Below are 12,854 nucleotides of genomic sequence, written 5' to 3' on the forward strand. Positions count from 1 at the left end.
TGTAACCCTGCATTTAGCACGGTCAATCCACCTCACCTGCACATCTTTTCAACTATGGGAGGAAACCGGAGCAATAGGAGGAAATCATGCAGACGCTGGGAGAATGAGCAAACTCCACAGTCACCTGAGGCTGGAATCGAACCTGGATTCCTGGTGCTGTGGGGTAGCAGGGCTAACCACTGAGCCATCATGCTGCCCTTGCTCTATACTTTACATTTGTTATGAAAAGGAGAAAGATGGTGTGCAAAAAATTGTTTTGGTTTGGGGTAAGGCAGGTTTTAGTAAAATAAGACAGCATCTGCAACAGATACAGTACAAAAGAGGCCATTTGGCTACTGAATCTGTACCGCCACACTATACTGATATCGATACTAGGCCCACTTTCCCACAGTAGGCCCATGGCCTTGAATGTTATGGCACTTCACATGCTCATAAAAGTACTACTTAAAGTTTGTGAGATTTCCTGCCTCAACAACCCTCCCAGACAGTGTATTCCAGACCCTGCCATCCTCTGAGTGGAAAAGTTTTTTTTCCCTAAAATCCTCGTGATTCATTTTGAAGTAATGCCCCATTGTTATTGACCCTTCAACTAAGGGAAAATGTCCACTTTTTATTCATTTTGTCAGTGCCTTTTTATACCTTGATCAAGTCCCCCTTCAACCTTCTCTGCTTCATAGAAAATAACCCAAGCTTATCCAGCCTGTCTTCGTAGTTAAAATGCTCCATTCCAGGCAATATCCTGGTGAAGGAGGAGAAAGTGAGGACTGCAGATGCTGGAGATCAGAGCTGAAAATGTGTTGCTGGAAAAGCGCAGCAGGTCAGGCAGCATCCAAGGAACAGGAGAATCGACGTTTCGGGCATCAGCCCCAATATCCTGGTGAAGCTCATTTGCACTTCCTTGAATGCAATTACATTCTTTTGTACAGTATGGTGACCTGAACTGCACACAGTAGTCCAGCTGTGGCCACCCAAAGTTCTGTACAGCTCCAACAAGGCCTCCCTTCTATAAAAACCAGAGCACAAAAGGGTCCATCTTGTTCATGCTGATGCAAAGAAACCCAGATGTCCCTTCTAATGCCATATTCTTGCAGATGGCCCAAAGCCCTGCAGGTTTTAGTACTTAAGCTGCAGATCCAGGTACCTACGGAAAGAGTTGAGGGTCCATGCATCCACCGCCAATTCGGGTAGCGAATTCCAGATTCGCATGACTCTCTGTATAATAATTTTTCCTCCTGTTTGCACATTCTCCCATGTCTGCGTGGGTTTCCCCTGAGTGCTCAGTCCAAAGGTTGGTGGATTGGCAGTGCTAATTTTCCCCACAATATCTTGGGATGTGGAATCTAGGTGGACGAGCCATAGACAGGTGGCGGGCTCAGACTGGGTGGGAAATCTTTGGAGGGATGGTACCGATGTGATGGGCCAAACGGTCTCTTTCTGCACTGCGATTATCAAATTTCCTCTGATCCTTCTGTCACATAGCTTGAATCTATCACCCTTTATTTTTGAACTCTGCCAAGAGAAACAAGTTCCTCCAATCTACTCTATCTATACTCCTCATAATTTTGTATACCTCAACCATGTCGCCCTCTCAGCCTTCTCTGTTCCAAGGAAAACAACCCCAACCTCCACTCTTGGCTACAGTTCTCCATCTCTGGAAGCATTCTTGTAAACCTCTGCATTCTTTTCAGCACAATTGCATCATTCCTGTGATGTGGTGATCCAAACTGCATACAGTATTGCAGTTGTGACCTCACCAGCTTCTTATAGGTCATTCTGCTATAACGTGTGTTTTGTTAACATGAGTTTGCTGTAACGCAACTGACAAATTGGGGACACTGTTTCTAAAGTGTGAACTTTTAAAACTTGTGTTGGCTGTTATGTGGTTACATTGCCAACACTTTGTGCTGTTTCTAAAATGTGCTTTTTCTATAATGTGGAGTTGCACAATAATGCAACCATTGCACTCGAGGAAACTACAGGTAGTTCTTCTAATTATATCCCTACCTTTGTATTCTTTACCTCTGCCAGTGTAGGAGAGCATTCCTTATGCTGCCTTTATAACCTTATCTACCTCTACTGCTATCTTTTGGGACCTGTGCATCTGATGCCAAAATATCTCTCTTTTTCTATGCCATTCAGTATATTCCCATTTATTCTGTATTCCCTTTTCCAGTTTGCCCTCCCTAAATACATTACCTAACACTTATCAGAGTTGAACTCCATCTGCCATTTTCCTGCCTACTCCTCCAACCTTTGTGTCGTTTTGTAGCTTAGAGCTATTGGCCAATAATGTTTCATCTGCAAATCTCCCAGTGGCTACCCCCACATACTCTCAAGTCCAAATGTTTAAGGTATAAAACAACAGCACAGGTTCCACACTGAGCCCTGCTGAACACCACTTGAAACAACTTTCCATTTGTAAGGGCAGTTTTGACCGTTACTCTTTTGTTTCCTGTTACTAAGGCAATTTTGTATTCCATTTGACACATTACCCTGTATTCCAGGGGCATTTTCTTTTGACCAGTCTGCATGTGGGACCTGGCAAATGTCTTAATAAAATCCATGTAGACAACAATCGCTGCACTACCCTCTTTGATCCTCCTTGTTACTTCCTTAACAAATTCATTTGTAAGGCATGACCATCCTGTGCTGACTCTCCCTGTATAGTCTATGCCTTTTCAAGTGACAGTTTATCCAGTCTCAGAATTGATTCTAACAACTTGCCCATCACTGAAGTAAGGCTAATTGGCCTATAATTCTTTGACATTTCCTTTTTACCCTTAAACCACAGAATCACGTTTACATTCCTCCAGCCATAGACTCGTAGAGATGTACAGCATAGAAACAAACCTTTCGGTCCAACCTGTCCATGTCGACCAGATATCCCAACCCAATCTAGTCCCACCTGCCAGCACCTGGCCCATATCCCTCCAAACCCTTCCTATTCATATACCCATCCAGATGCCTTTTGAATGTTGCAATTGTACTAGCCTCCACCACTTCCTCTTGCAGCTCATTCCATACACGTACCACCCTCCGCGTGAAAACGTTGCCTCTTAGGTCTCTCTTGTATCTTTCCCCACTCACCCTAAACCTAAGCCCTCTAATTCTGGACTCCCCCCCCACCCCCAAACCCCCAAGGAAAAGAATTTGCCTATTTACCCTATCCATGCCCCTCATGATTTTATAAACTTCTTCAATAAGGTCACCAGTCAGCCTCCGATGCTCCAGGGAACACAGCCCCAGCCTGTTCAGCCTTTCCCTATAGCTCAAGTCCTCCAATCTTGGCAACATCCTTGTTAAACTTTTCTGAACCCTTTCCGATAGGAAGGAGACCAGAATTGCTTGCAACATTCCAACAGTGGTCTAACCAATGCCCTGTACAGCCACAACATGACCTCCCAACTCCTGTACTCAATACTCTGACTAATAAAGGAAAAAATACTAAACGCCACCTTCACTATTCTATCTACGTGCGACTCCGTTTTCAAGGAGCTATGAACCTGCACTCCAAGGTCTCTTTGTTCAGCAACACTCCCTCAGACCTTACCATTAAGTGTATAAGTCCTGCTACGATTTGATTTCCCAAAATGCAGCACCTTGCATTTATTAAATTAAACTCCATCTACTACTTCTCAGCCCATTGGCCCATCTGATCAAGATCCCGTTGTAATCCAAGGTAACCTTCTTTGCTGTCCACTACACCTCCAATTTTGGGATCATCTGCAAACTTTTGAACTATACCTCTTCTGCTCACAACCAAATATATCCAATTTATATAAACGACAAAAAGTAGTGGACCCAGCACCGATCCTTGTGGAACTGCACTAGTCAAAGGCTTCCAGTCTGAAAAAAACGATCCTCTGTCTTCTACCTTTGAGTCAGTTCTGTATCCAAGTGGCTAGTTCTCCCTGTATTCCATGAGATGTAACCTTGCTAACCAGGGGAACCTTGTTGAACGCCGCACCGAAATCCATTTGATCATGTTTACTGCTCTGCCCTCAATCCTTTTTGTTACTTCAGAATTCACTGATGTTGGGGGCGGAGTAGGATGTAGGTAAGACGTTTGCTGAGTATTGACAGTTTTCCCTTTAGTGAGGGGGAGGTCTGAGGGTGTGGTAAAAACCCAGCAGGGCTGGGTCCTGGTGTGGGGCTGGAGTTGGGAGTGATGGTGGAGACAGTTGATAGTGGGGGTGGGAGGGGTCATGTGACCAATATCACCAGTCACATGACTGGAGGCATCCCAGAGATGGTGTGGTCGACTGTGTTTGCAGGGGTGGAAGTGATGTCATCAATGGTGATAGAAGTAGCAATGTAGTTGGCATTCCTTGAGGGGGGGGAGTGAGGTGTGACGTCAGCAATGTTTGCGGAAGAGGCGGGGTTAGACACAGTTTGGAAGTGACATCATTGGTGACCACGGGGGCGGTGTGTGCTGTGATGGTGGCGGAAGTGACGGCATCAGCACTGGTGGGAGTGACATCATCAACCACGTCATTGGAGGCAGGTGGATTAATAGTGTCCAGAGGAGGTTGCAGATGGGGTCCGGAGTGGTCATGGAGCCCTGGGTTTGGAGCTAAGTGTAAGAGTTTGGTGTACATCTCCTTTATGTCTGATAGGTTGGAGATAATGCATTTGTTGAGTGTGTGGATCCTTCTCCAGATGAAGAACAGCAGAGGTCCTTTGCGGGTCTGGAAGAATGAGGTGGGGCAGGGCTGACTATAGAGAGAGTTAGTGTTGGCACATGGCTGCAAGCATGGAGCTGAGTATTTGGAGGGAGAACTGTTTGTGGAGGCTCTGGATTTGCTGTAAGTAGTGGTTGTCCTGGTTGGATCCAAATTGAGTGTAGTCTGGAGTCCATGGGAGAAAAGCCAGTTACGTAGGCAGGCACTGAGGAAGGAGACAAAGCTGTAGTAGCGGGATTGTTTCAGGATGTGGTTGAACAGATCCAGGGTGGCAGAGATGACCAGGGTGGTGGAGGAGGTTGCAGGTGGAGAGAGATTCACTGAGATCCTTGCAGAGGGAGGAGGAGGAGAAGGAGAACTTCTTCAAGGTGGGCATCCTTGGAAGTGGTTTTGCAGTATGGTTTGCAGCAACTAAAGACACTGTTAGGACTGCAGATGCTAAAGAAGTCAGGAGATCTCCAATCTCATAGTCCTCCAACCCCGCACTTCTCAGTTCTATCTCTTGTCAAAAATTCACAGACCCGACTGCCCTTGTCGATCGATTGTCTCCACCTTCTCCTGCCCCACTGAACTTATCTCCACTTATCTTGACTTCATCCTGTCCCCATTGGTCCAGGAACTCCCTACATACATTCGTGACACTACTCACGCTCTCCTCCACCTCTGTTACTTCCAATTTCCCGGCCTCCAAAACCTTATCTTCACCATTAATACTCAATCTCTCTATGCCTGCACCCACCACAAGGAAAGCCTAAAAACTCTGTTTCTTTCTTTCCCACCAACCTATCCAGTCCCCCTACCCTCATTGGATAGGCAGAACTGGTCCTTACCCTCAACAACTTCTCCTTTCAATCCTCACTTCCTACAGACTAGCAGGATGGCTATTGGTACCCCTATGGGTCCCAGCTATGCCTGCTTCTTCGTAGGATGTGTGGAATAGTCCCTGTTCCATAGATACACCAGCACCATCCTCCACCTTTTCCTCTGCAACATCTATGGCTGTACGGTGCTGCCTCGTGCTCCCATGAGGAACTTGAACAGTTCATTCACCACATTAACACCTTCCACCCCAACCTCAAATTCACCTGGTCCATCTTTGACACCTCCCTCCCCTTCCTGGACCTCTGTGTCTCTATCTCCAGATACCAACTACACACTGGCATCTTCTACAAACCCACTGACTTGCACAGCTACCTTGACTATACCACCTCCCACTGCCCCTCCTGTAAAAATGTGATCCTCTACTCTCAGTTCCTCTGCCTCTGCCATACCTGCTGTCAGGATGAGCAATTCTACTCTAATTCATCCAAGATGTCCGCTTACTTCAGGGATTGTAATTTTCCCTCCCCAGTGGTCAACGATGCTCTCAATCGCGCCTCCTTCATTTCCCGCATTTCTGCTCTCGAGCCCCCCCTCCGAACCCCAATGAAGATAGAATCCTCACATTCCATCTCATCACTCTCCAAATCCAGCACGTCGTGTTCCACCACTTTCGCCACCTACAGTCAGATGCCACCATCAAAAATATATTTCCCTCCCCTCCCTTGTCTAAGTTCAGTAGGGACCATTCCCTTTGTGATTCCCTTGTTAGATCCACACTCCCCACCATCCCCCTCTTCACTCCTGGTACCTTCCCCTGCTGCTGTAAGAGGCGCAAAACCTGCACCCCACCCCCACTCCCCTCACCTGTCCAAAGCCCTAAGGAATCATTTCAAATCCGGCAGAGACTTACTTGTACATCCTCCAACCTCATCTATTGTATCTAGTGCTCTCATTGGGGTCTCCTCTATATCAGAGAGACCGAGGGCAAATTTGCGGAATGCTTCTGGATATCTGGTCAGTAAGCACAAACTAACCCCACCTTCCTGTGGTCATCCACTAATACTCCCTCCGCCCCCTCGCTCCCCTGAGGACATATCCATTCTGGACCTCCCCCACTGCCTACATAAGGCCACCCGCAAATTGGAGGAAGAACATCTCATCTTCCGCCTCGGGAGCATACGACCACACAGCATGAACATTGAATTCATCAGTTTCCAATCTCCACTGTACCCCGTCCCAGATCCAGTCCTCCAACTCCAATTCGCCCTTTTGACCTGACCTATCTGTTCATCTTCCTTTCCACCTATCCACTCCACTCTTCGTACTAACCTATCACTATCATCTCCTAATTTTGCCCACCAATGGCCTACTTTTCCCTTATCCTTATCCCTCTTCCCCCATTTATCTTTCAACCCCCTTTCCCCCTCCCCAGTCCTGGAGAAGGGTCCTCACCGAAACGTTGACACTCTCGTTCCTCGGATGCTGCCTGGCCTGCTGTGCCTTTTCCAGCAACGCATTTTGTTAACTCAGTGCTTCCACAAATATCACCATCATCAATGATGGAATAACCTAGGACATCAGTGTAAAAGGTAAGGCTGAAGCATTCATAACACTCTTCAAACCGAAGTGCCAATTGGATTATCTATTGTGGCCTCTTCCAGTGGTCCCCAGCACCATAGATACCAGTCTTCAGCCAACTCGATTCACTCCGTGTGATATCCAGATTAAGTTGAAGGCACTGAATAGTGCAAAGGCTATGAATCCTGACAAAGTTGTAGCAATGGTACTGAAGGCTTGTGCTCCAAAACATATCGCTCCCTTGCTAACCAGCACAAGGTTTCCTTACCCATGTTTAACCTGAAACAATGAGACTTCAGAGGGCCAGGAGTCAATGTTCAGGACTCCCAGGGGAACTACCTCCCAACTGTATAGCTCTTCTAGCACAGTTACAACACTGGCATCTATCCTACAGTGTGGAAAAACTGCCCAGATATGTCATTCTAGTATAGTGTGCGTTTCATCAATGCAAATTGGCTATAACGCGATTGACAAATTGTGGGTGCTATTTGGCTAACACAGACTTTCTCCTGAATGACCGTAGCGATTTTCTATTTACATATATCTTTTACAGCGTAATTTTTTCTGACTGTTTTCCATAGTGTGATTTTCTATAGCACAAGGTTTCAGAAGAAAGCAATGGTTGCATTATAGCTGAACGCTCTGTATGCAAAAAGCAGGACAAATCCAACCCAGCCAGTTACCACCCCATCAATCTACTCTCGCTCAACAGTGATGAAAGGTGTCATCTGCAGTGCTATCAAGCAGCACCTGCTCAGTGACACACAATTTGGGTTCATCCAGGGCTATGCATCTCCTAACTAGGTTCAAACATGGGCAAAGGAACAGAGTTCAGAGTTGAGACAGGAGTGACAGTCCTTGACATCAAGGCTGAATTCGACAGTGTGGGGATTCAAGGAGCCCTAGCAAAACTGGCTTTGATGCCTACTCCAGGGAGTAGACATGCTGCTGGTTGGAGTCATACCTGGCATACAGGAAGATGGTTGTGGTTGTGTGGAGATCTGTCACCTCAGCTGCAGGACATCACTACTGGAGTTCCTCCGGATAGTGAGCTAGGCCCAAACTTTGTTAAGCTGCTTCTTCAATGACCTTCCCTCCACTGTATAGTCAGAAGTGGGAATGTTTGCTGATGATGTTGAAATGTTCAGCACCATTTGTGACTTCTTAAATATTGAAGCAGACCATTTTCAAAAGCGTCAAAATCTGGACAGTATCCAGGCGCGGGCTGAGATGTGGCAAGTAACATTCACACCAAGCAAATGTCAGGCAGGAACCATCTTCAATAAAAGACAATCTAACCACTGCCCCTTGACATTCAGTGGTGTTACCATCATGGAATTCCCCATTGTCAATATTAGTGGGGTTACCATTGACCAGTAACTGAACTAGACTCAACACATAAACACAGCGGTGACAAGAGCGGATCAGAAGCTAGAAATACTGCAATGAGTGACTCACTTCCTGACCCTCCAAAGCCTGTTCAACGTCTAGGAGAAAATGAGGACTGCTGTCCACCATCTGCAAGGCACCAGTCAGGAGTGTCATAGAATACTCCCCACTTGGCTGGATGGGTGCAGCTCCAACAACATCCAATCTTGCCACCATCCAGGACAAAGCAGCTCACTTGATTGGCACCACATCCACTCCCTCCACTACTGAAACTCAGTGAGGTATACTGCAGAAATTCACCAAAGTTCCTCAAACACAACCACTTCCATCTGGAACAACAAGGCAGCAGGGGCATGGGGGCAACACTATCTGCAAGTTCCTGTGCAAGCCTCTCACCATCCTGACTTTTAAATACATTGCCATTCCTTCACTGTTGCTGGGTCAGAATCCTAGACTTCCCTTCCTAATGGCATTGTCGGTCAACGTGTAGTAGGTGTAATGCAGCAGTTCAAGAAGGCAGTTCACCCCCTTCTCAAAAGCTATAAATGATGGCCAGTTAGCAATGTTGACATCCCATAAATGAATAAAAGAATATTACCATTGGTAATGCCTCTGTCTCAGAGTCAAATTGCCAACCAGACTGTACTCTGCTTTAATGCTTTATAAATGATGCTTTACCTCTTGAAATGATATTTGTGCAAATTGTGCAAAAGTCTCACCAAAATGTGCATTTTGACATTAGTTCCACAGTGTTTCTTATTCTGGTGTTAACTGGCTCTCCCACTTCCTTTTCATCATGTATTTTCTTCACTAATATTACCCCCTGGCTAATCCTTCTACTAAATTGACAAACCACGTAGCAAGGGCCTGGTTCTGTTCAGGTGTGGTCCATTCATCCTGTGTATGTATAACACCCCAGAAGGACCCTTGTGACCCAGTGGTAGTGTCCCCACGCATGAACTCATTGACTTGGGTTCAAGTCTCACCTGCTACAGAGGTTTGAAATAACATCTCCGAACAGGTTGATTAGAAAAATAGGTGAAATATTTTTTTGAAAAAATGTATAATTCCTCTTTGCAGTGGTAGCATCCCTGCCTGTGGGCAATGGAGGCATGGTTTCAAATCCCACCTGCTCCAGATGGTGTAATGACATCTCTGAAAGAAGTGGTGGAGGCTGGTACAATTGCAACATTTAAGAGGCATTTGGATGGGTATATGAATAGGAAAGTTTGGAGGGATATAGGCTTGGGTGCTGGCAGGTGGGACTAGATTGGGTTGGGATATCTGATCGGCATGGATGGGTTGGACCGAAGGGTCTGTTTCCATGCAGACCATCTCTGACTCTACGAAAAAATCTACATCTTCCCAAAACTGGTCCAGATATTGATGTATTTAATTGTGTTTTTGTGAAAATGTGTAATTATGTTTTGAAAACTAGCCCATTCTTGCCAGACTGAGGACTGCATAAAACAGTGGCAGCAAATAATTATAACCCCTACCATAGATTTACTCAGTTCACCTTCCTTAACAAAATTTACAGATGGCCAAATTATGATTATTCCCTTAACACTTTTGTTAAAATTCAGACTATATACTCGAGTCGTGTTCATTTATTCTGAACCCTGTAGTGAATATAACAGCAAGGTTGATTGTTTTTAACTCGTATGTTATTATAATTTCGGATATTTTATTCAAAACTGGGAAAGTTTTCACTGATCACTTGGTCATTTCCTGTTACTTGGTGAAATTTAATTTTTAACTCTTAATGAAATTGCAGATATCACTATTCACGTCCTGTCTGTACTGATATGTTGTGTGCCAGATATGTTTTTACATATTTCTTTTGACATTCTTCAGATTGCAGGCTTCCGTGCAATGGAGCAAAAGGAATGTGAAGCTATGCATTCTTTGAGAGCAGCAAACCTGGCTAAAATGGCAATGGTGGATCGCATTGAAGAAATCAAGTTCTGTGTGTGTCGCAAAATAGCCAGTGGTTTTATGTTACAGTGTGAACTTTGTAAAGACTGGTTTCACAGCACTTGTGTTCCTCTACCCAAAACTGGCACACAAAAAAAAGGACTGGCCTGGCAAACTAAGGAGGTGAAATTCTTGTGCCCATTGTGCATGCGCTCTCGAAGGCCACGTCTTGAGACCATTCTTTCACTGCTAGTTTCCCTTCAGAAGCTTCCAGTTCGTTTACCAGAAGGAGATGCCTTACAGTGTCTGACAGAGAGAGCAATGAGCTGGCAGGATCGGGCCAGGCAAGCCCTGGCCACAGATGAGCTCTCTTCTGCACTTGCAAAGCTGTCTGTACTAAGCCAGCGCATGGTGGAACAGGCAGCAAGGGAGAAAACAGAGAAAATAATAAGTGCTGAGCTGCAGAAGGCAGCAGCCAATCCAGACTTGCAGGTAATAAAAAAAAATACAAGCGCCTGGGTATTGAAATGACCAAAAGATTATAAGATACAGGAGCCGAAGTAAGCCAATTGGCCTATTGAGTCTACTCCAAATTCAATGAGATCATGGCTGTCTGATGACTCTCAACTCCATTTTTCTTGCCTTTTCTCAACCCTTAATTCTCTCAATGATTTAAACTATGTTTATCAAAGCTCGAATGTACTGAAAGACTCAGTCTTGGCAGCCCTCTGCATTAAAGAATTATACAGATTAGCACAGAAAAAGAATTCTTCCTCAACTCTGTTTTAAATAGGTGACCCATTTGTCTGATATTAGCTTCCTTGTACTAGACTCTCCCCCAGAAGGAAACCATCTTTCTGGACCTAACTTAAGTACTCTGAGAACATGGTCTCTTCTCTCATTTTTCTAAACTCCACAGAGTACAAGCCCAACTTATTCAATTTCTCCTCTTAACAAAATATTTCCTTACTGGGGATTGGCTAATGTTGTAATTATACCACTTCCTCAGGTAACTTGTTCCATATACCTGCCACCCTCTGCGTGAAAAAGTTACCCTTCAGTTCCTTTTTAAATCTTTCCTGTCTCACCTGAAACCTGTGCCCTCTAATTTTGGACTCCCTCACCCTAGGAAAAAGACTTCAGCTTTTCACAGTATCCATGCCCCTCATGATTTTATAAACCTCTATAAGGTCACGCCTCAGCTTCTGATGTTCCGGGGGGAAAGAAACTCCGTAAATTCCACCTCTCTCTATAGCTCACACTCTCCAGTCCGGGCAACATTCTTGTAAATCTTTTCTGCACCCTTTCAAGTTTAACAACATCCTTTCTATAGTAGGTAGACCAAAATTATATGCAGTATTCTAAAATTGGCCTCACCAATGACAACATGACATCCCAACTCCTTTACTCAATGACCTGACCAATGTGGACAAGCATACTAAATGCCACCTTCACCACCCTGTCTACCTGTGACACCACTTTCAAGGAACTATGCACCTGCACCTCTAGTTCTCCTGTTCAACAACACTCCCCAGGGCCCGAGCATTAACTGTATAAGACCTGCTCCAGTTTGCCTTGCCAAAATGCAGTACCTCTCATTCAGTTAAATTAAACTCCATCTGCCACTCCATGGCCCGTTGGCCAATCTGATCAAGCTGCCATTGTACTCTGAGATAACCACTTTTGCTGTCCCTTACACCATCTATTTTGTTGTCATCTGCAAGTATACTAACCATGCCTCCAACATTCACATTTTTATACAGAATGAAAAACAGATGGACCCAGCCGTGATCCGTGAGGCATTCTGCTGGTCTCAGGCTTCCAGTCTGTAAAGCAACCCTCTACCACCACCGTCTTTTCTCCTTCCTTCAAACCAAATTTGTATCCAGTTGGCTGGCTCCCCCGGATCCCATGTGATCTAACCTTACTAACTAGTCTACCAAGTGGAATTTTGTTGAATGGTTTGCTGTAGTACACAAAGACAATGTTTACTGCTTTGACTTCATCAATCTTCTTTGTCACCTCTTCAAATAAAATCTCAAATCAAGTTATTGATGCATGATTTCCCACCCACAAAGCTATATTGACTGTCCCTAATCAATATTTACCTTTCCAAATGCATGTAAATCCCTTCCTTCAAAGTCCCCTCCAAAAACCTGGCCACTACTGACAAAAGGCTCACCAGCTTATCATCCCCTGGCTTTCCTTACAGCCTTTCTTAGATAATGGCACCACATTAGCCAACTTTCAGTCTTCCAGCACCTCACCCGTGGCTACCGATACAAATATTCCAGCAAAAAAATAAGAAAATTACAGGATATCAAACAATTACCAGTTTGCACCAACATGCTAAAGTGTAAGAGCAGAAAAAAGCCATTGAGTCTGCTCCACCCTTCATAGTGTCACAGAGAGGTATCGCAGAGAAACAGACCCTTTGGTCCAACTCCTCCATGTCGACTAGATGTC

General features: G+C 45.1%; 1 protein-coding gene across 2 annotated transcripts in view; it reads left to right on the plus strand.

Annotated features, from left to right (window-relative positions):
* The window catches only part of kdm5a (lysine demethylase 5A), a 203,173-nt gene that overhangs the window by 170,415 nt on the left and 19,904 nt on the right, over window positions 1–12,854 (plus strand). For both annotated transcript variants that reach the window (XM_072552438.1, XM_072552439.1), the window contains exon 23: window positions 10,329–10,880. In XM_072552438.1, the coding sequence (XP_072408539.1) occupies window positions 10,329–10,880 (552 nt within the window). The remainder of the gene's footprint in view (window positions 1–10,328; window positions 10,881–12,854) is intronic.

Source organism: Chiloscyllium punctatum, chromosome 32, assembly GCF_047496795.1.
Source record: "Chiloscyllium punctatum isolate Juve2018m chromosome 32, sChiPun1.3, whole genome shotgun sequence".
Taxonomy (NCBI): Eukaryota; Metazoa; Chordata; class Chondrichthyes; order Orectolobiformes; family Hemiscylliidae; genus Chiloscyllium; species Chiloscyllium punctatum.